Source organism: Phytophthora parasitica (assembly GCF_000247585.1).
Source record: "Phytophthora parasitica INRA-310 unplaced genomic scaffold supercont2.5, whole genome shotgun sequence".
NCBI classification, from domain to species: Eukaryota; Oomycota; class Peronosporomycetes; order Peronosporales; family Peronosporaceae; genus Phytophthora; species Phytophthora nicotianae.
This window is the reverse complement of record NW_008648991.1, coordinates 1,105,912-1,123,260: the sequence shown is the minus strand read 5'-3', so window position 1 is coordinate 1,123,260 and position 17,349 is coordinate 1,105,912. Positions and strand designations below refer to the sequence as shown.

Here is a 17,349-nt window from a genome sequence, read left to right as displayed (position 1 = left end):
TTGCAAAAAATCGTTTCAGTTTGTTCGCTGATACGCAAATCGTCCGAGTCTCCCGAAAGTGCATCGAGTATCGATGGCAACTGAGGAGGCGGATTCGAATCCTCCGGGTCTCGTGGCTGCACAGCGGCCCCTGCAAGAACTCTTCCCCGTGCGCCGTGTACTGGGCATGCTACAGCGCAATGAGCGGCTAAGTGAGCAGCCTGCGCCTCCCAAACCGCACACCCAACACCAAGAGAACCAAAACGTCAACAAACAGACTGCCTCCATTCAGAACGAGGAGATCGTTTCCGAGTCCCCTCCCTCGCAGCCGAGCGAAGACAGCCAGGAGCTAAACCCCGACAAAGGGGGGAACACCGGCGAGGTGCTATGTCCGAAATGCGGCAAAGGTTTCTCGTCCAACACGAGTCTTCGCACCCACCTGGCCAATGTGTATCCTTGCAATGAACCGAGGCCGGCAACGTTGCCGAGAGAGGGCCGATTTGAGTCCAAGACGTGCTTTAAGTGCGGCAAAACCTTCGCGAGCTGGCAGGGATTGCGGGGCCACCTTAACCGTATCAGACCGTGCGATCAGGAAAAACCGGTTCCTGTCACTACGCAACGTCGGCGACCGGCGGCTTCGAGAACGTGTGTCAAATGTGGCAAAACGTTCTCAAGTCCGCAGAGTCTTCGCATTCACATGAACAGAGTGAAACCGTGTGACCAGGACTTGTCGGCGCCGTCGACTCCACCAGCTACTACATCTCCTTCTACACCGCTGATGATGAACACTGAAGACATGAAAAAAGAAGCAGAGCGGAAAGCGAAGGCCAGGTACCAGGCCCGCAAGGCATATCTCAAGAAACGTGGACGACTGGATGAACTTGGAGACCCTCCATCGTCCTTTAACCACTCTAGTTTAAACCACAAAGTGGAGGACACTGTGCCAAAACCTGATCTTAAACGACATCCATCGGATGCGCCATCGCAAGACGGTGACAATGTGGAGTCTCCAAATTCTGGAGCGAAGAAGCAACGCGTGCAGGAAGAATTGCCTCAAGAAGTTGAACCAGCTACCGGTGATTCTCCCTCCGACGTATCAAGGTTGGCCACTGAACCTAGTATTCCTGCACCTGCGAACCCAGAACCTCCTCAGAAAACGGTGACAACCGAAGGAAGCTTTGTGCATCGCTCGAATACGGATCACGGTGGTGATCTACTCGCAGGAGGTTGCAGTTGCCCGCCGTGTGTTCGTCGGTGGGCCAGGAAACTTATGAATCGGATTCAACAGCTTGAGGACGAGGTGGTGATGTTACGTCAGAAAGAATCTGCTGGAAGTGACAGTACTACTGTTTCTGGTTCTGTGACCAATACGCTGGTGGTGTCTGACTCCCCGGCCCAATCCGCCGTAACCCATTCGCTCTTGTCCGAGAAGACTGTTGATACTGTCGCTAATCTCTCCAATCTCTCCCAGGCGAAACCTTCCAGTATTGCGGCTAGTCCTGAAGAACGTTCACATACCGATGACCAGCAAAGTTTAACTGCGACTGACTTGCTTGGCTCCGATAAGGAAAGTTTGCTGGATGCTTACACCCACATGAACGACCAAATCTTAACGAACGAAAAGGTGATTGAAGAATCCACTGGCCACGCTCAGTTTCTAGTGGGCTGCAATCCGGATTTCCGCAGACAAGTTGATGAACTGCGGGTGTCCATCAGCACCGAGAAGAGTAAACGTGAAATTACTGTGGCAGCTCTCATTGCTCGCGAGTGGAAACCTCAACTCGATGAGTTCAAAAGAGCTTTGCTTAACCAGACTGAAAGAGGATTGTCACCTCTTGACGAGCAACCTTTCCACGAAAAATGGTCCCAGATTTCAAGCCAAATATCTGCAAAAGACAAAGTTATCTCAGTGCTGGAGAAGCGAATGGATTCTCTTGGAGAGTCCAGCGGAAGTCAACGCTCCAGGTACGCAGAGATGGGCGAGCTTTCCAGCAAAATGGCAGCTGAATACGCTGCAAAGATGGCACTCGAGGGCGAACGTGAGGGTGTCTATGATGGTCTTGTGAGGTCCAGCTATAGGATTCGGTCTCTAGTTAAGAATGCTCTGCTGTAGCAGCCAAATTCTCAACTTTTTACTCGTAATAACGTTAGTAAGCCTTTTATTTGTTTGCGTAGTAATTTACCCCAGTGTGGATTTCCGAAGCAAGTATTTAACGTCGTGCATTTTCGAATTCGAGCACACTTATCACAACATTTTTGCATTTAAAACTACCTCAGATCCATCATTCGTTGCTGTCCACAAGCCGAGTATTACATGTAACGTTCAATCTCCCGTCTAGCCCTCTTTTGCTCTGTCTATCTTTGAACGTGTTGCAAATTACTCGTCGTGAATAATGTCTTGCCTTGAACGCGGGGCTGGCACCGTTTTTCTTGCTCACATCGCCCCAATAAATAAATAAATGACGCTAATAGTGGTTTGTGGCAAGAATAACAATTTCCACAACCGGAATGCCACTGGTCCACGAGCTTGCACTGTCGATCGCCGCCTCTAATTGAGCTATCAACTAAACGTTTCACCCGTCACCAATCCTATGCAAAGTACTTTTGCTTGATGTACGGGTAGTAGACAATGATAGCCACAAGAAAAACCGCCATTCGATCAAGCACACCGCACGTTCGGCTTCCCTCTGGAAAATAAAACGCGGAGGTAGACACTTTAGCCATTTGTCGAACATGTGCCATCCACAGTCTACACCACTGTCCCAATGCGATGGCACAGAACAACACAACCACTTCCACGGCGTTGAAATCTGATCCACCAGAGCCCAAACGGACAGCCGCAATGATAATAGCACCACACATCAACGAAATCGCCAGCGCTTCCACATCTTTCGTAGTAGCTTCAGACTTGAGCACCGGGTGCCGACACCACTTGAAAACCCGTGGCCAATGCAGCTGCAACTCCTTGGCGAGACAATCCCCCACGTCTGCAGCTAATACCACGAGCACGAAAAGCGCCAGTTGATTCCTAAACGACTGGTTCATTGTCTGGTCAATCAGGTCCGCAAAGGCGATGAGCGGCGACACAATACACACAAGACCAAGCACGTCACACAGCACCAGCAACAGGCTCTGCATGACGACTTTGCTCGTCACGACACGGAACACGATGATGATGATAGCGCCGGCCAAAATAATGAACAGCGGGTCCACCTGAGCGTCGGAGGCGATGACATCTACCTGTAACTTTAAGTATGCGTTCATACTAGCCACAAGAACGCAGGCCTGGTACACGACAAGCACGACGGCGTCCGCCCCTGAAGGTGCCAATGAACTGCAGAAGATAGACACGAACGCGGCTTCCACGGACGCGCCGACCATCATTCTCCAACCCGAAGCAGGGTTGTTGCTGTCAAATACCGTGCTTTCCACTGCGTAGGCCAGAAGGACGCTAATAACGGCGCCTAGAGTAGCCAAGAAAAAGGCGGCGAGGTACCAGCGTCCGCTACATATCCTGTCCGCTAGTGGCGCGATAGCGAAGCTCCTGGCGCGCATGGCTTCGCTCAGCATACGCGTGTAGTTCTCTCTGGGATCCTGTCTCCTCAACGGCTGGTCCTCCAGTGCGCGCAGTCTCCTGGCCTCTTCGTCTTCTGTCTGTTGTGTCTGTTCTCCTGTGTCTTGTGTTACTACGAATGCGATCGATTCTGTCGTTGTAGATGCATCCTCGTGGAGATTTACGGCTAACAGAAGCCGCTGACGGATGCGGAAGGCCAGCCAACTCCACTCGACAGCACCGACGGCTAACAGCAGCTGTCCCAGGAAGAGGAGAAGGTAGGCGTCCCCCACCTCCACGAGCGTCACGACTACGGCGGGAAGTATTACGTACGTTGTCACCGAGAAGAGCGTCGCGAGTGTGTGTGACGTGCACACAGCATGACACGGCGGCGGCCGCTCCTGCAGCTCCATTGTGACTAGAGCGGATTAATGAACGACTGGGGCTCCGTATGGAGGGGGTCTCTGCTTTTCGTTTCTTTTGTTTTTTTTTGTACATAGGGGTCGGTTTGAGTTTTAGCCAACCACAGGCCAGTGGATGTCACGTTTCGTCGATTCTATTGGTAAAAAAAAGTCTCAGAAGCGAGAGGGATCTTACTGGCTTGTTCCACTTAGCGCCAAAGAAAACGAGCAGTTTTGGGCAGATATGACGATAAACACTGCGTTTGAGTGCTCGTTTACATGTTAACTGTACGTCGAAGACCACCTGCTGCAGCGTGAGGTTCTTGCTTTCCACCGATTCGGTGGTGCAATACGTTCAGTCTTCCGACTCTCACCACGTTATTAGTATAACCACCAACCTTGCTTTTCCTTCAAGAAAAACTCGCTTAGCTTGACGGCCATCCACCAAGGTGCGCGAATTCGCGAAGTTTGCGCGACGTGTTGAAGCAAGTAGCGGTGCTGCAGTGCAAAGCAGACAGATTGTTGTTGTTGCACCTTGCAGCTCGAAGAACGTCATACAACGTCATAGGCGTTTGTATATCCAGCGTCAGCGTACCATAAGCCCTTTCCCTATGCGAAGCTTTTTCACATTGTTGTACCACTCCAAATCGATTTGAGACCCAATTCCTGACAGCAAGGGGGTCCATTTCGTGCAACTGCATGTTTATTTTACTGTCTAGACTTTATAAGGAGTTGTAATTACAGTAGTTACCGTTCAACTTCATTTTAGCTTCTGTTAGTACGGTGTGAATGATCGAAAAGCTCCAGGATATATATACAATAGTATCAGTATCTCAATCTTCCGTTCGGCTGTGCACGGGATTCAGACAGGCCATAACGAATCTTGAAAAAAAAAAATACCAATGCGGTAGGACAAGGTGAAGAGCGATATAACTCTATTCCTTCAGAGCGACGATGTAACTTTGTCTTGATGTCACCGCGACGTCGTGCAAACAATACGTGGAATTTAGTTTTGTAAGCAGAAATGTTAAAAAGAAATTCTCAAACAACCAAAAAAATAGTCCGCATTTTAAACCAATCAGGAAGTTTTCGATTTAAGAAAAAAAATACGACGGACCTACCCCTATTCAATTTTAATCGAGGTGGGACAGAGCCAGGCTCGAGATTAAAATGCTATGGTCGCTCCCCATTGTTTGTCTTGCCACCTCGACGCGGGAGCTTCGGCCGCGTTCATCATCGCTGTTTCTCCCCTCCCTCGCAGCGTGGGGGCGGCAAGCTCAGTACGAAGCTCGCCGCCCAGTCCGAGTGGCGGTGCATGGATCCTTTGGACACCATCAGCTATAGCTCGCACTCCCGACGCCCGCAGGAGCCGTCACCTCCGAGCAAGACGACCTCGACCAGCAGTAGACTCTTCGTTCTCTGTGCCACCCTCGCGGCGGCCGCGCTGCTGGTCTCGTTTATCTTCTACTCTATCCATGAAGGTCATTCACGCAACTCCGTCTATCTGCTGCAAGGCTGTCTGGCCGTCGCCTTGCTCGAGAAGAGCTGGTGGCACTACCGCATCCGGCAACGGTTCCTGGCTCCGCTGGAGGCGTCCGTGGCTGCTGTATTCGGAAGCACAGACCCTGAGAGACCGCGACCTGATCCAAGCGAATATGAGTGCGCCCTACGCTGCAGAATGGAGCCCAAGGCGTACGCGGTGACCAAATTCACAGACAGATGCATGAAAAACGTACGAGGCGCGACAGTTACAGCGGCGCTTGTAATGGCGTCTACCGTCGGTGCGGTAGGCAGCATCATTGCGTTGTATACGGAAGACACGGTACTTGTGTGTGCCGCGGTAGGCTGCTTCGCTGGCGTGCTGTCTGCATGCTTCGCTCCGACACCAAGTGACGGCGTCGCCATTCTGGTTCACCAGGGTGCGCTCACTGTGACGGCCATGAACACCATGATCGCACACTATACTGGATCAGAGACACAGATGGCGATCCTGGACTACCTGTTCGTGGCACTCGCGGGCTGGGTCATCATCGTCATCTCACGTATTATCGCGTCCAAGAAACTATTAGAGTGCTTCCTCATGGTGACGCTGGATACCGTCGCGCTGCTTCACGTGACGGTTATTATGATGGAAGTCGTGGATTTTGTGGAGCATCCACTCGCTAACAATCTCCCTGGTGAATTGGCAGCCTTCTTCGTTACAATAGCGTGCGCAGAATTGGGTCACTACCTGTTTGACTTGGTGACGACGGAGTGGCTGTCTCGCTGTTTCCGTCGCTGGAGATACACCTTCCCGAGGCTCTACGGGGCAGCAGACTTTGTCATATCTGTAATATTTGCCGCTGTTGGAATGACGGTGTGGATGACGTGGTTGTTCGCCACGGATACGAGTACGTGGAATGTTGTTGCTCTGCTCGGAGCAGCGGCGCTGTCCCAATTGGGACGCTCGTTCATGACTCTGATCCACGAGACAGCCATGGCGCCTCCGTGGAACCGCACGACGTACACGGTCTGGAACAACGGCATCATGGAGTTAATGAACCCGTTTCTTGTCGGGTGGATCGCATTCCACCCATACGCCAAGACGATCTTGGAGGCCGAAGGGGGCTATTAAGTTAGGATAAATGTTAGGAAGAGAGGCTGGTAAAGTATTTATTGAGGTGAGAACTCTAAAGTGGTGGTAGAAAGTTGAGCTATCAAGGTAATGAATGGCTCTTAATCAACTTCTGTAAGTGAGCTTGCGGAGCTGTACACCGCTTCTAACGTTACGATGATTCTACAACCTTCGTCCACCCTCCTCCTGCACTATCTGATGCGTCTACAGTGGACTCTGCATCAGTAAGCTTGTCATTTTCACGCTGTTCCCGCTCTTTTGCTCGTAGCTTTTCAGCTGCATTGAAGACGCCTATGTTTCATTACGCAATGAGTGAGGTTACCGCTCATGCATCGCGTCGCTCCCTCCCTACGTACCATTGGTCTGCTTCTTGCAGTTAAAGCATCGCGACGTTTTCTTAAAGTTCTTCAGCGCACACGATTCGCAAAAGAAGTGACCGCAACTGCAAGCACATAAAGTGTTAGACTGAAATTTGAGCACAACTGAATGCACATTCTATCCGCTCATGTACGTCCTCGATGGCCTTGCATAAACGTACATTGTCTCAACAGCGTTCCGGAAGGGTCCACGACAGATTGTACATGCAAACTGCTCGTTTTCTTTCTTCTTAGTCGCAGCTTTATCTTCGTCCTCGCTCTCTTCATCAGGGTCTAACCAGATTATAAAGAGCGTGGCTTCATATTAAACCCAAGGACCTCATACATGCAGGCACAGCTGTAATATGCACGCACCTCTTCCTTCTTGAAGCCGCTTCTGTCGCTTCTTTTCCTTCTCCGCGTACTCCTTCTCGATCTGCCATCCACTTTTGTAGTCCCCGCGGTCGTGTAGAAACTTACAGCTATCACCGTAGCCGCAGAATCCTGTTTCCTTGTAATCCTTGCAGACATCAGGCTGGTAGTCGAACCGCGAGATCGCGCGTGCCCAGGTCTGCGCTCGAATGGGGCCTTGCGTACTGCAAAAAGTAAATATTCACGGGTTAGACTAATGTAAACAACTCTTTACTACCTCATTGCGAGACGTACCCTGTGTATTTGTTCATGCCGATCTGGGATTCCTTCTTGGTGATATAGCTCTTGTAGGCAGCTTGGCCGCGGTACACCTTTCCACTATCCGCGTCGGCACTCCCGTCCTGGTTCGCCTTAATGCTCCTCTCCATCACAGCACGCGCATCACTACAGCAAAAAGCAGCACACAACATAGTAATGACAGATACACAGGCACGGTTGGGAGATATCACGACGTACCGATCTTTCTCTGTATCAATTTGAGTCTCGTAGGTGGCGTCGCCTGCGTATTGCTGCGGCACAATCTCGCGTTCCGACTCGATTAGTTGTGTCTGCACCACATTTTTGGCCTTCTTCACACCGCCAGTCTGCGTTAGCAGTAAAACGTAACAGTTAGTGAAGGAAGCGAGTGTGGTTGCTGTGATCGTCTTACAGAGAAGGTGTTGATTGCGCGACGGTCGGAGGCCACGGGTACCACAGGCACATCCTCACCGGCATTAGGCCCGCTCGTGTGCTGCTCGTCTTCTCCCTCGGCCACGCGTCGGCGCTTGTTCTTCTTGGGCTTCGCACTGCGGAACATGGTTATCGTTCCGATGTCAATTGGAAAATGGCTCAGCCATTTAGATCAATCGGTTTTGAGAGGTGAAGTACGTCATAGGAACACAAAAGCCTTGTTGACGAGCATGGAGACGGAAGAAAGCACTCGAGTCAATGTATAAAGAAACGTATGAAGCACATGCACAATGTAGGATGAAAGAGAGGTAATACTTTGTCGTTTGTTACTTTCCAACACCTACGCTAAAGAAGAGCGAAGGCGTTGACATCTTTCCTGGTAGCTACATCTTTGCCGTTCACAGGGCGCCGTTCTGCTCGAGCAGGGACTCGAGGTTGCCGGCCTTGTGCAGCTTCTGCACGTCCGAGTTGCCGCCGATAGACTTGCCGCCCACAAACACGTTGGGCACGGTGCTCTGACCCGTAATCTGCTCCAGGGCGTCCTGCTGTTCGCTGCCACCGTTGATCTGGTCCAGCTCCACGACGTCGTATTTGGCGCCCAGCTGCGTCAGCAGCGTCTTGGTCTTGGCGCAGTACGGGCAGTAGCTCTTGCTGTACACCACCACAGGCGTCGACGAGATCTTGGCTTCCACGGTTTCCTTGGCGCTCACCATCTTGGACTACTGTTATCGCTTACTTATTGGCTTGGATGCTAATCTAAAACTGAATGGGGTCGAGCGGATTGATCCAAAGTTTGGATTCCAAACCGACCAGTCAGCCAATCAGCGCACCGCAAAACCCCTCGTAGGCATGAGATTGGACAAAATAAAATGTCGCATTTGATTGCATCACCAAAAGCGATGACCAATTCTAAAAGATCGAGAGGAAGCCTTCCTCTCACCTGTATATGGAAGCAACGTGAGTGACATTTACTCCTCAAAGATCCTGTCGATGAGTTATTTGCACAAAGCGCTACCAATTCGCTACAAACTTCATGATACGTGCTTGGCAAAATATACTTGTTATAGTCGAGGTGTTGGTGGCACTTACTCGTGCGAGTGTGCTAAATTAAAGTTGGCCGTGGATGGCGCCATGCCGAATCCGTCCGGGACTCTTAGCTCTGGGAAGTGATGGCGCAGCAGCACCTTGGACAGCGCGTTGTGGTGGATGCAGTGGTGCACGGCGAAGGCCAGCTCTCGACTGAATGTGGACTCAAAGTCGAACTCGTGGCCGTCCGCAGAGAGCATGAAGGCGGCGTGCACTGGGCGGGCCAAGTCTCTCTGCGGAATGGCGCGTAGCGTTTTCTCTAACTGCTCGATCTGCTGGATAGCCGCATGACGGTCCTTCTCCACGGGCGTATGGCGATCGCGGATGTCGTAACGCACCATATCTTCGTCGCTTCCTTGCTGGCGGGCAGCTAGAAGCTCAAGTGGCTTGCGTAGGTGATTTAGCGAGTGCCGCGTGTGTTGCCCGACTGAGCCCTCGACAAGTGGGCTGTGGAAGGTATACACGGCATCATCCAGGCTGCTGAGAAAGGCCTTATGCTGCTCCAGAATGGCTAGTACGCAGACTGGGGCTCCAGAGATGCCCTCCCCCATGGAGATCATGCGCGCTAGTCCATTGCGGGCGATACGGGCGGCGAATGTGCGAGATCGGAGCATTGTTGTACACTGAACTACTAACAGAACAATATCTGATTCTGATAAATTGGGTAATCATCAGAACGTTGTTGCATAGACCCGACATAATTGGGCAGTTTCCAACCGTTGGATGGCATTCAGACGAAATTTAACCACTTTTTAAACGGTAATATGTAATGCTAGTGGATTGTTTTAACAATTCACCACTTAAAAAAAAGCATACAATACCCGCAAACTTTATAAATGTTGCAAGTTCCAGGTCAAAAGGTGACAATACATTGGTCGAAAAAACAGTGGGCGTCTGCTATTACTTCCGTATCACTACCCGACCACTGCGCTGCGGGTACAAACTATAGTCAATAGGCAGCATCACTACCCGATCGGATGCACTGCAAGCTGCAGACAATAGGTCTCAGTTGCAGTAAGCCAACTATGCAGTCCCTCTGTTAACGCCGGAGGACTCTGATCACCAATTTGCCCAGAGCATGACGAGATTTGAGTTTCGCATAAGCTCCTAGCACTTTTCTCGAACGGATAGACCATGTCGATGATAGACTTCACCTTACCGCTCTCAATGCACGTGGTGATTTCGCGCAGCGTTTCAGCCGAGGGTTCCACGTGAACGTGGCCAACTAGCTTTACCCCAAACTCAGATTCCTTCACGGGCTGGTCCATCGGAAGGATCGTGACGAAGCGGCCAGTGTTCTTCTTCAGCACATTCTGAGCACCTTCGTTCCATGCAGCGTTCTCCATGCCGCAGTTGTAGACAGCGTCAACAGAGTGTGGCTCCACCACGTCTTGCCACTTCTCCGTCCTGTAGTCAATGACCTGGTTGGCATTAAGAGATTTTAAGGAATCAGCGTTGCCGGCGCTGGCTGTAGTAATCACACGGGCACCGATGGCGTGCGCAAACTGCGCAGCGTACATACCAACGAAGCTGCTGCCTCCAAAGATAAGCACAGTCTCGTCCTTCTGCAGTTTGGCGCGCTCAAACATACCCTGGTAGGCGGTCTGCGCTACGAGAAGCACGGCCGCTGCCTTGTCGACGTTTAGGTTGCTCGGTTTCCTCGCAACAAATTCCTCGCATACTCGGCGAGCGTTCCGAAGCTTGTGAATGGCAGCATCGTGTAGACAGCATCGCCCACCTTCAGGTTTTGAACATCGCTACCAGCCTCCACAACCTCTCCAGCGCCATCCATGCCGATTGTAAATGGCTTGTCCGCCGATGGAGATCGCTTCAGAAATGCCTCTCCAGCGGATTCCAAGATCATGTAGTCGATGGGATTCACGGAAGCACTGTGCATCTTGATGCGCACTTGGTTGGAACCAATTGGCATCTGTGGCACGTCAGAGTGGATCGAAAGGGTCTTGTCCATCGGGCCATAGCTCTCGAACTGGTATGCGTTGAAGTTGTTGGGAAACGCCACTGCTTGAATGGTGGTGGTTAGATTGAGTGCAAAGTTCAAAATTGCACACGTCTGTTAATATAAGCTACTGGAGCATAATAGACCTTGTTGATGGGGCAATCTGGCACTGCCGCATCACCCTAACGTATGTTGATGAACTTTTGTTTTGGTCCGAAAGTAATAATAAAATAAAATAAGTTCTGCTTAATTCTATATTTTCCAGAGATTTAGAAGGCGAGCAAAACTACTGTAGAATTTTTTATACTCAAGGACCCAAAATTACTCAAGTTTCTCAAACCTTGTAAATAATTCCTGTTGACAAAGCCGCGCTTCGCTCGAAACATCTCTGGATTTTGTGCGACTAAAGCTTTGTTATCGTCATGGACGTAAGGTACATGTAGTGCCCTCAGATTACTTACATACACTCAACTCCGACTGACCGAAGGTTCATGCTTCGTAGAGATAGCATACTAATGTCGAGTCATCGTCTATTTTAACTGGCGCATGTAGATAGCTCACTAAAAAAAATTGGAAAGGAAGAACCAACAAATATATATTCAGTAAAAAAAACAATAAGTAGGCCTCGACAAAGCACTCCGGTATTGCAAAAAAAAAACAGTGCTTAAACTGTAACGTATGCGAGACCACATCTGTCATTAATTGGACCAACAAGCTCCATCTCACGTCCGTTGGCAACGGACCAGCACGCTTCCTTCAGAAGCACCTCTAGGTAACGGTTAGTAGCTCTTCCACTTCATTTTCTTTAACTTAAACTCAATCAGTCTTCATTTCGCCTACAACTACACACTTGACCTTCATCGACCTCAGTTGGAAGACTCAATTCGTGTTTCCAGACAAGTTACGTGACAGTTTCGGAATTAGAGTAATCACTCTGATCGACCGAATTCAAGGCTAATAAATTCGGGATTTCGACTAAGTTCGCATCTTAAGTTCGCACCCCGCCAAGATCCTACTAATTCATGGGTATGAAAGCACCCAGTCGAAGACACCTTACAAACATTCGCCCGCACCAGCAACCTCGGATTAACACGAACAACCCTGCTGCGGGCAAAGACTCGGCTTCCTCACCACCCTCGGCCACGTCTCATGCCAATGCAGAGGTGCCACCACCGCCTGGGTTGTACCCTAAGATGAGTTGAGTCGGTAGAGAAGAGAGATAGAAGAAGAGAAGTAGTTGTTTTAGCTTGTCGTCAAAAGACGAAGTGAGGCTGATTAAAGTTAAGGCGTCATCTAGCTACAAACCAATCATTAGTGGACTGGTGCTCACTATAAGTATAGCGACAATAGGCTGTAGCAAGTTAGAAAGGACCTGTTAGATCTACATATAATAGTTCTGAGAGGTTTTAACTGAGAGTAATCATCATGTTTGGAGGCAACTTCAACAGCCTCCCTGTCTCCTAACATCTTTATCACATATGACTAGTGTATGTGATATAGGAGGTTAAATTTTGAATGAAAATTTCCATTCAGTCTTGGAAACGCCCCCCAGGGAAGCCGCACGGTTGCTGCTCCAACTTGCCCGCAAGGGAAGAAGGACAACGAGCGACACGCCCACAGGGGAGGAACTCCGAGACTGTGCCCGATAAGAACAATTACTGCTGCTGTTGCTAGGCAGAAGCGGAGGAGAAAGAATGTTTCAGCAGCGAAGTTGCGGGCTACGAAGAAGGCTCGAGCCGCCGCTCGCTCAGCGGACGTCCCTCCTGACTCAGGCGCAGCGCCCACAGCCTCGGAGGCTTCAGGGGACGTGGTAGCTACTGACAGAGGTGCTTCAGAAGCCAGTGACACCTGGGAGGTGCTCACTACGACTCGGGAAGTCCGATCGGTGCTCGGCCTGGCCGTTACCACTGTACCAGAGTATGCAGCTCATACAGAAGTTGGGTTTGAGGCTTGTACAGCAAAGAAAGCTTCAACAGAGGCCGTGAAGACGCCGCTGGAGGCTCTACAGGTTGTAGCCGAGACGAGGGAGGCCACTGACCATCCAAATAGTGCCACCGACTGGTCTACTACCACCGATCGTTTGTCTAGCGGTACCGACCGAAAATCAGCCACCAACCAACCGACTAGTAATACCAAACGGACTACTGTCACCGATCAGATGTCTAGTGATACCAAACGAACGACAGACTGTGTGTACGAGACATGGGTGTGTAGAATTTGTACGTTTAACAACACTGAGTCGCAAACTCGATATGCGAGTTGCGCATTGCACCGTGCCATGACCGTAATTGACCAAGTCACCAGTGATACGGTCAACGACGATACAATCGATGAATCGTCTGCTACAACTGACAGTGTGGTTACTGCAACCGACTCTGCGTCCAATGTGACCGACTGTACGACTACTGCGACCAACCAGTTATATTATCCGATATCAGGAGAATACTATACTGGTCGGGACATCACTCTTGACAGCAAGTTGGTCACCACCGTTGAGGTTTGGCAGGTGGCATACCTCAATTATCGTCGCGACGGGCCAATGAGAGTAGAGTACCAGGTGCTTTGGGTCCATCCTGACAGATCCTGCAAAAAGCTTTATATGCGCTCATGGGAACCAAGAGCTAAACTTATGGAGGACGGTTTCGAAGGAGAGATGGACCTCGTCGACAGCTGGAAGGCCTCGGAGGTGCCACTGTTTGAGACCTTCTGGAGAGAAGATGACGTCGGCATGGGATTGATTGGAGCAGACGAAGACTGTTTATGCGTGTTTAACGCTTTGAGGCGAGCCTCAGAACTAGCAGGAAGGCCAGATATCGTCACGCAGCAGGATATCGACCAGTTTGTCGACGATGAACTCATTCTCTACGGACGTGACCTCAGGCAGGGTGCAAGATGGAAGGTTGTACTTCGCTTTCTGGGTCGACTTCGAGATGCTGGTCGCGACTTCGCCTACAACCAGATTGCCACCACAACCATGCGATTCCAGGACGGCGTGGTGCTCAGGTTTTGGAGGTAATACCGGTTGACGACGGTATCTACATTGTCGGAGCCTACAATCACCGCCACATCGGTCATGCAGCAGTGCTGACTGTTCAAGGAACCAAGCACCTCATCTACGACTTAAAGGAAGGTAAACCGATCTCGTCCGCGAAGCGCTGGATCAACTTCTATGCATTTTTTCGTCCGTTCAAGGTCTTTAAGTAGACGATAGGAGTCGGTAGGATTCCCGCGGGTTTGCCTAACCGATAATGAATTTTCCCAGCAAATAAATGCCTTATGCATGGTGATTTGTTTATGAACTCATGTGTCTAGATAATTCGGTACTTGACCAGGAAAACCTCAACGAGGGAAAACCTTGTGCGAACAAAAAGATAAAACCCAGTGGGAAAAAAAAACTAAAAAGAACGCGATTGGTAGACACGCTTCATGCAGTTATATTATCGTAGTAACTCTACATATAGTGGCCGAATCCAGCTTTCAGGGGTTTTAACCTGAGCTTGGCCCTTAGTTCTCTGAACTGATACTTATCTAAAGCTTTCGTGAAGATGTCAGCTATCATCTCTTTTGTATTGCAATAAGTGACGGTGAATTCGTGTCGCTCTACTTTTTCTTGCACAAAGCAATATCTGACGTGAATGTGCTTTGATCGTCCGTGTAGTTCGGGGTTGTAGCAAATTTTAGTACAGCTCTGATTGTCCTCGTAAATAGTATTGGCCTGAGTAGTGGCAAAACCGAGTTCTTCTAGGAGGAGTTTGAGGAATATCATCTCTTGCATGCAGTGACACAGGGCGATATATTCTGCCTCTGTTGTAGAGAGAACCACAGTGTGGTGTTTTCGTGAAAGCCATGAGATTGGACTGCGCGCTACCATAGTAACGTAACCGCCGACAGAACGTCTTGTGTCAGGGCAGTTGGCATAGTCCGAGTCACTGTAAGCTGTCAGATTATCAGCGAGGTTCTCACGTGTGATGTCGGACGAGCCTCCCAGAAGAAGACCATAGTCTTTGGTTCCTGACAGATACTTGAGTCCGCGAATGACTGCTTTCCAGTGCTCTATTCCCGGATTAGATAGGAATTGACTGACTTCACGCATGTAGAATGCCATGTCGGGTCTAGTGCCTACCATTAAGTACATGACACTGCCTACGGCTTGGCGATACGGAATGTTTTTCATCGCATCTTTCTCTGACTCACTGCTAGGCTGGCTGTTCTCGGAGAGTTTAACGTTCCGGTCTGCTGGTGTTGCAATTGGATAAGGGATGTAGTCGCTGAAGCGGTCAAGGACCTTCGCAGCGTACTTGTGCTGGTGGATAAATATCGTTCGGTTCTTACGGTCACGCTGAATGGACCAGCCGAGTAAGTACTTCACCTCCCTAAATCGGTCATGGAGAATCTCTTCTTCAGGGCGGATTAAAGCTCCTGTACGAGAGCTGGCGTGGGTGCTATGATCAATAGATCGTCGACGTACACAGCAATGTAGCATGTGTTTCCGGAAACCGTACGTCGGAAAACACAACGATCTTTGATCAGTTTTAAGAATCCAAGACTTTTAAGGAAGGCAGACAGAGTTTGGTACCAGACTCGGGGAGCTTGCTTCAACCCGTAAAGACTCTTCAGGAGTTTGCATACAAGATGTTTCTTGTCCGGGATTTGGAATCCTTCCGGTTGAGCCATGTATATTTCTTCTTCAAGATAGCCGTCGAGAAATGCTGTCTTCACATCCATTTGTTGGACTTCAAGGTCAAGAAGAGCTGGTACAGTAAGCAGTAGTCTGAGTACTTCCATCCTGATGACAGGAGAGAAAATCTCATTGTAGTCGATGCCATATTTCTGTAGGAATCCTTTGGTCACTAGACGCGCTTTATAGCGGTCGATTTCGCCTGTGCCGGTATACTTCACTACAAAGACCCATCGGCTAGTTAGGACCTTCCGTCCATTTGGAGGGGTTACCAACACTTAAGTGTTATTGTCCATGAGGGACTTGTATTCCGATTTAGCTGCTTTATGCCACTGATTAGCGTGGGAAGACTTCATAGCCTCCCGGTACGTAGTGGGCTCTGACACATACCGAATAGCTAAGTAAGATGTACAGTAAATGCTGACGTTGCTCCTGTTCACGGATGTCTTCCTCAGAGTTGAGGGTTACGACGGTATATTCCTCTGAGGTGAGGGATGGGTCGGTAGCTTCCGCAGTAAGGCGGGGTCGCTTAGGAGCTGAAGGTTGCGGAGGATTAGAGTCCGTCTCCGACCGAAACGAGTGATGCATGACTGTTCGATCAATAGCCTTCCTCAATGAGGGCAGTACACGTTTGTTCCCTGTGCCTGGTGCAGTGGTCATTGCAGGTCCTGAGGTAGATGACGATATTGGGGCTGGTACTGACACAGGTTCAGATTCAGGCTCAGGTTCAGGCTCAGGCTCAGATGCACTAGCAGTTGTAGGTTCAGGTAGCTGAGTGCTCGTGTTCTGTGTTGACACTGGTGTAATCGTCAGGCCAGTGAGAGGGGGGAATTCGTCCTCATTAAAGACTACATCGCGGCTGTATACAATGGCATGCGTATTGATGTCCATCAATCGATATCCTTTCTTGTGGTCGGGTACACCAAGGTACATGCACAAACGGGCTCGAGCATCAAGTTTGTCTCGATATTGCTCCGTTATGTGGACATATCCGCTACATCCGAAAACTTCGATGTACTGCATGGATGGAGTGCGGTTGTACCAGAGCTCGTACGGGGTTCGGCCGTCCGTCTTGGAGCTGGGTGTCATGTTGATCAGAGTGGTCATGTGACAGACACACTCTGCCCACAACTGCTTGGGTAGTTTGCCGTCAAGTAGAAGGGCTCGATCACGCTCCATGATGGTGCGCATGCGTCGTTCAGCAACTCCGTTTTGCTGAGGAGTATATGCATTGGTAAATTGAGCGTGAGTCCCATACTTCTTAAAGATGATGCGACCGAGCTTCTCGTATTATTTCGCATTATCTGCTTGAAGTCTCTGAACTTCAAAATTGCTCTGAGTCACATCTTCTTCAACGCTGAATGTGTATTCAATGACAGAGATGTCTTGCCTAAAAATGTTCAGGGCTTTCTTCCTGAAATCTTCGTAGCACTCATAAAGTTGCTTAACTGGATAGGTGAACATGAATCGAGAGAAGTCATCAATGAAGATCAAGAAGTAGCGACAACCGGTAAGGCTAGACACAGGTAGTGGACCACAGATATCTGAATGCACTTTTGACAAGGGAGAGGTGGCGCGTTTAACAACTCCATTAGAGTTAAACGGTGAGCGGTGTGACTTCGCT

General features: G+C 49.9%; 8 protein-coding genes across 11 annotated transcripts; 3 read left to right on the top strand and 5 right to left on the bottom strand.

Annotated features, from left to right (window-relative positions):
- Positions 1-18: 18 nt before the first annotated feature.
- PPTG_04669 (hypothetical protein) lies at positions 19-2,263 on the top strand. Its single transcript, XM_008896930.1, has one exon. The coding sequence runs from the start codon at positions 74-76 to the stop codon at positions 2,090-2,092; it is 2,019 nt and encodes a 672-aa protein (XP_008895178.1). The 5' UTR covers positions 19-73; the 3' UTR covers positions 2,093-2,263.
- Positions 2,109-4,010, bottom strand: PPTG_04668 (hypothetical protein). The gene has a single exon (XM_008896929.1). It carries the CDS (start codon positions 3,943-3,945, stop codon positions 2,569-2,571), a length of 1,377 nt encoding a protein of 458 aa, XP_008895177.1. The 5' UTR covers positions 3,946-4,010; the 3' UTR covers positions 2,109-2,568.
- Positions 4,011-5,131: 1,121 nt separating this feature from the next.
- Positions 5,132-6,659, top strand: PPTG_04667 (hypothetical protein). Its single transcript, XM_008896928.1, has one exon. It carries the CDS (start codon positions 5,249-5,251, stop codon positions 6,545-6,547), a length of 1,299 nt encoding a protein of 432 aa, XP_008895176.1. The 5' UTR covers positions 5,132-5,248; the 3' UTR covers positions 6,548-6,659.
- On the bottom strand, positions 6,551-8,203 carry PPTG_04666 (hypothetical protein). Of its 4 annotated transcripts, XM_008896926.1 has the most exons (7): positions 7,985-8,203; positions 7,792-7,919; positions 7,570-7,719; positions 7,279-7,499; positions 7,086-7,197; positions 6,904-6,989; positions 6,551-6,838 (listed from the first exon to the last, which is right to left on the bottom strand). In XM_008896926.1, exons 1-7 carry the CDS (start codon positions 8,129-8,131, stop codon positions 6,699-6,701), a joined length of 984 nt encoding a protein of 327 aa, XP_008895174.1. In that variant the 5' UTR covers positions 8,132-8,203; the 3' UTR covers positions 6,551-6,698. The 4 variants fall into 4 exon arrangements, with proteins under 4 accessions (XP_008895174.1, XP_008895172.1, XP_008895173.1 ...); XM_008896924.1 differs by having other exon boundaries at positions 7,570-7,919; XM_008896925.1 differs by having other exon boundaries at positions 6,551-6,989.
- A 92-nt stretch (positions 8,204-8,295) lies between these two features.
- Positions 8,296-8,836, bottom strand: PPTG_04665 (glutaredoxin). The gene has a single exon (XM_008896923.1). It carries the CDS (start codon positions 8,715-8,717, stop codon positions 8,403-8,405), a length of 315 nt encoding a protein of 104 aa, XP_008895171.1. The 5' UTR covers positions 8,718-8,836; the 3' UTR covers positions 8,296-8,402.
- Positions 8,837-8,949: 113 nt separating this feature from the next.
- Positions 8,950-9,731, bottom strand: PPTG_04664 (hypothetical protein). Its single transcript, XM_008896922.1, has one exon. It carries the CDS (start codon positions 9,702-9,704, stop codon positions 9,090-9,092), a length of 615 nt encoding a protein of 204 aa, XP_008895170.1. The 5' UTR covers positions 9,705-9,731; the 3' UTR covers positions 8,950-9,089.
- Positions 9,732-9,961: 230 nt separating this feature from the next.
- Positions 9,962-11,059, bottom strand: PPTG_04663 (hypothetical protein; the record flags this gene model as incomplete). Its single annotated transcript, XM_008896921.1, has 2 exons — positions 9,962-10,790; positions 10,829-11,059. The coding sequence occupies 2 exons, from the start codon at positions 11,057-11,059 to the stop codon at positions 10,056-10,058; spliced, it is 966 nt and encodes a 321-aa protein (XP_008895169.1). The 3' UTR covers positions 9,962-10,055.
- A 1,526-nt stretch (positions 11,060-12,585) lies between these two features.
- Positions 12,586-14,063, top strand: PPTG_04662 (hypothetical protein; the record flags this gene model as incomplete). Its single annotated transcript, XM_008896920.1, has 1 exon — positions 12,586-14,063. The coding sequence occupies exon 1, from the start codon at positions 13,206-13,208 to the stop codon at positions 14,061-14,063; it is 858 nt and encodes a 285-aa protein (XP_008895168.1). The 5' UTR covers positions 12,586-13,205.
- Between the last annotated feature and the right edge of the window lie 3,286 nt (positions 14,064-17,349).

Bases quoted from the DNA above. Each gene is read 5' to 3' on its own strand.
- PPTG_04667 (XM_008896928.1), top strand. From the start codon at position 5,249: ATGGATCCTTTGGACACCATCAGCTATAGCTCGCACTCCCGACGCCCG.
- PPTG_04668 (XM_008896929.1), bottom strand. From the start codon at position 3,945: ATGGAGCTGCAGGAGCGGCCGCCGCCGTGTCATGCTGTGTGCACGTCA.
- PPTG_04666 (XM_008896924.1), bottom strand. From the start codon at position 8,131: ATGTTCCGCAGTGCGAAGCCCAAGAAGAACAAGCGCCGACGCGTGGCC. The intron at 7,198-7,278 runs GTGCGTGCATAT...TAATCTGGTTAG, and splicing joins GCGGCTTCAAGAAGGAAGAG to ACCCTGATGAAGAGAGCGAG. The intron at 6,990-7,085 runs GTACGTTTATGC...ATGTGCTTGCAG, and splicing joins CGGAACGCTGTTGAGACAAT to TTGCGGTCACTTCTTTTGCG.
- PPTG_04664 (XM_008896922.1), bottom strand. From the start codon at position 9,704: ATGCTCCGATCTCGCACATTCGCCGCCCGTATCGCCCGCAATGGACTA.
- PPTG_04669 (XM_008896930.1), top strand. From the start codon at position 74: ATGGCAACTGAGGAGGCGGATTCGAATCCTCCGGGTCTCGTGGCTGCA.
- PPTG_04665 (XM_008896923.1), bottom strand. From the start codon at position 8,717: ATGGTGAGCGCCAAGGAAACCGTGGAAGCCAAGATCTCGTCGACGCCT.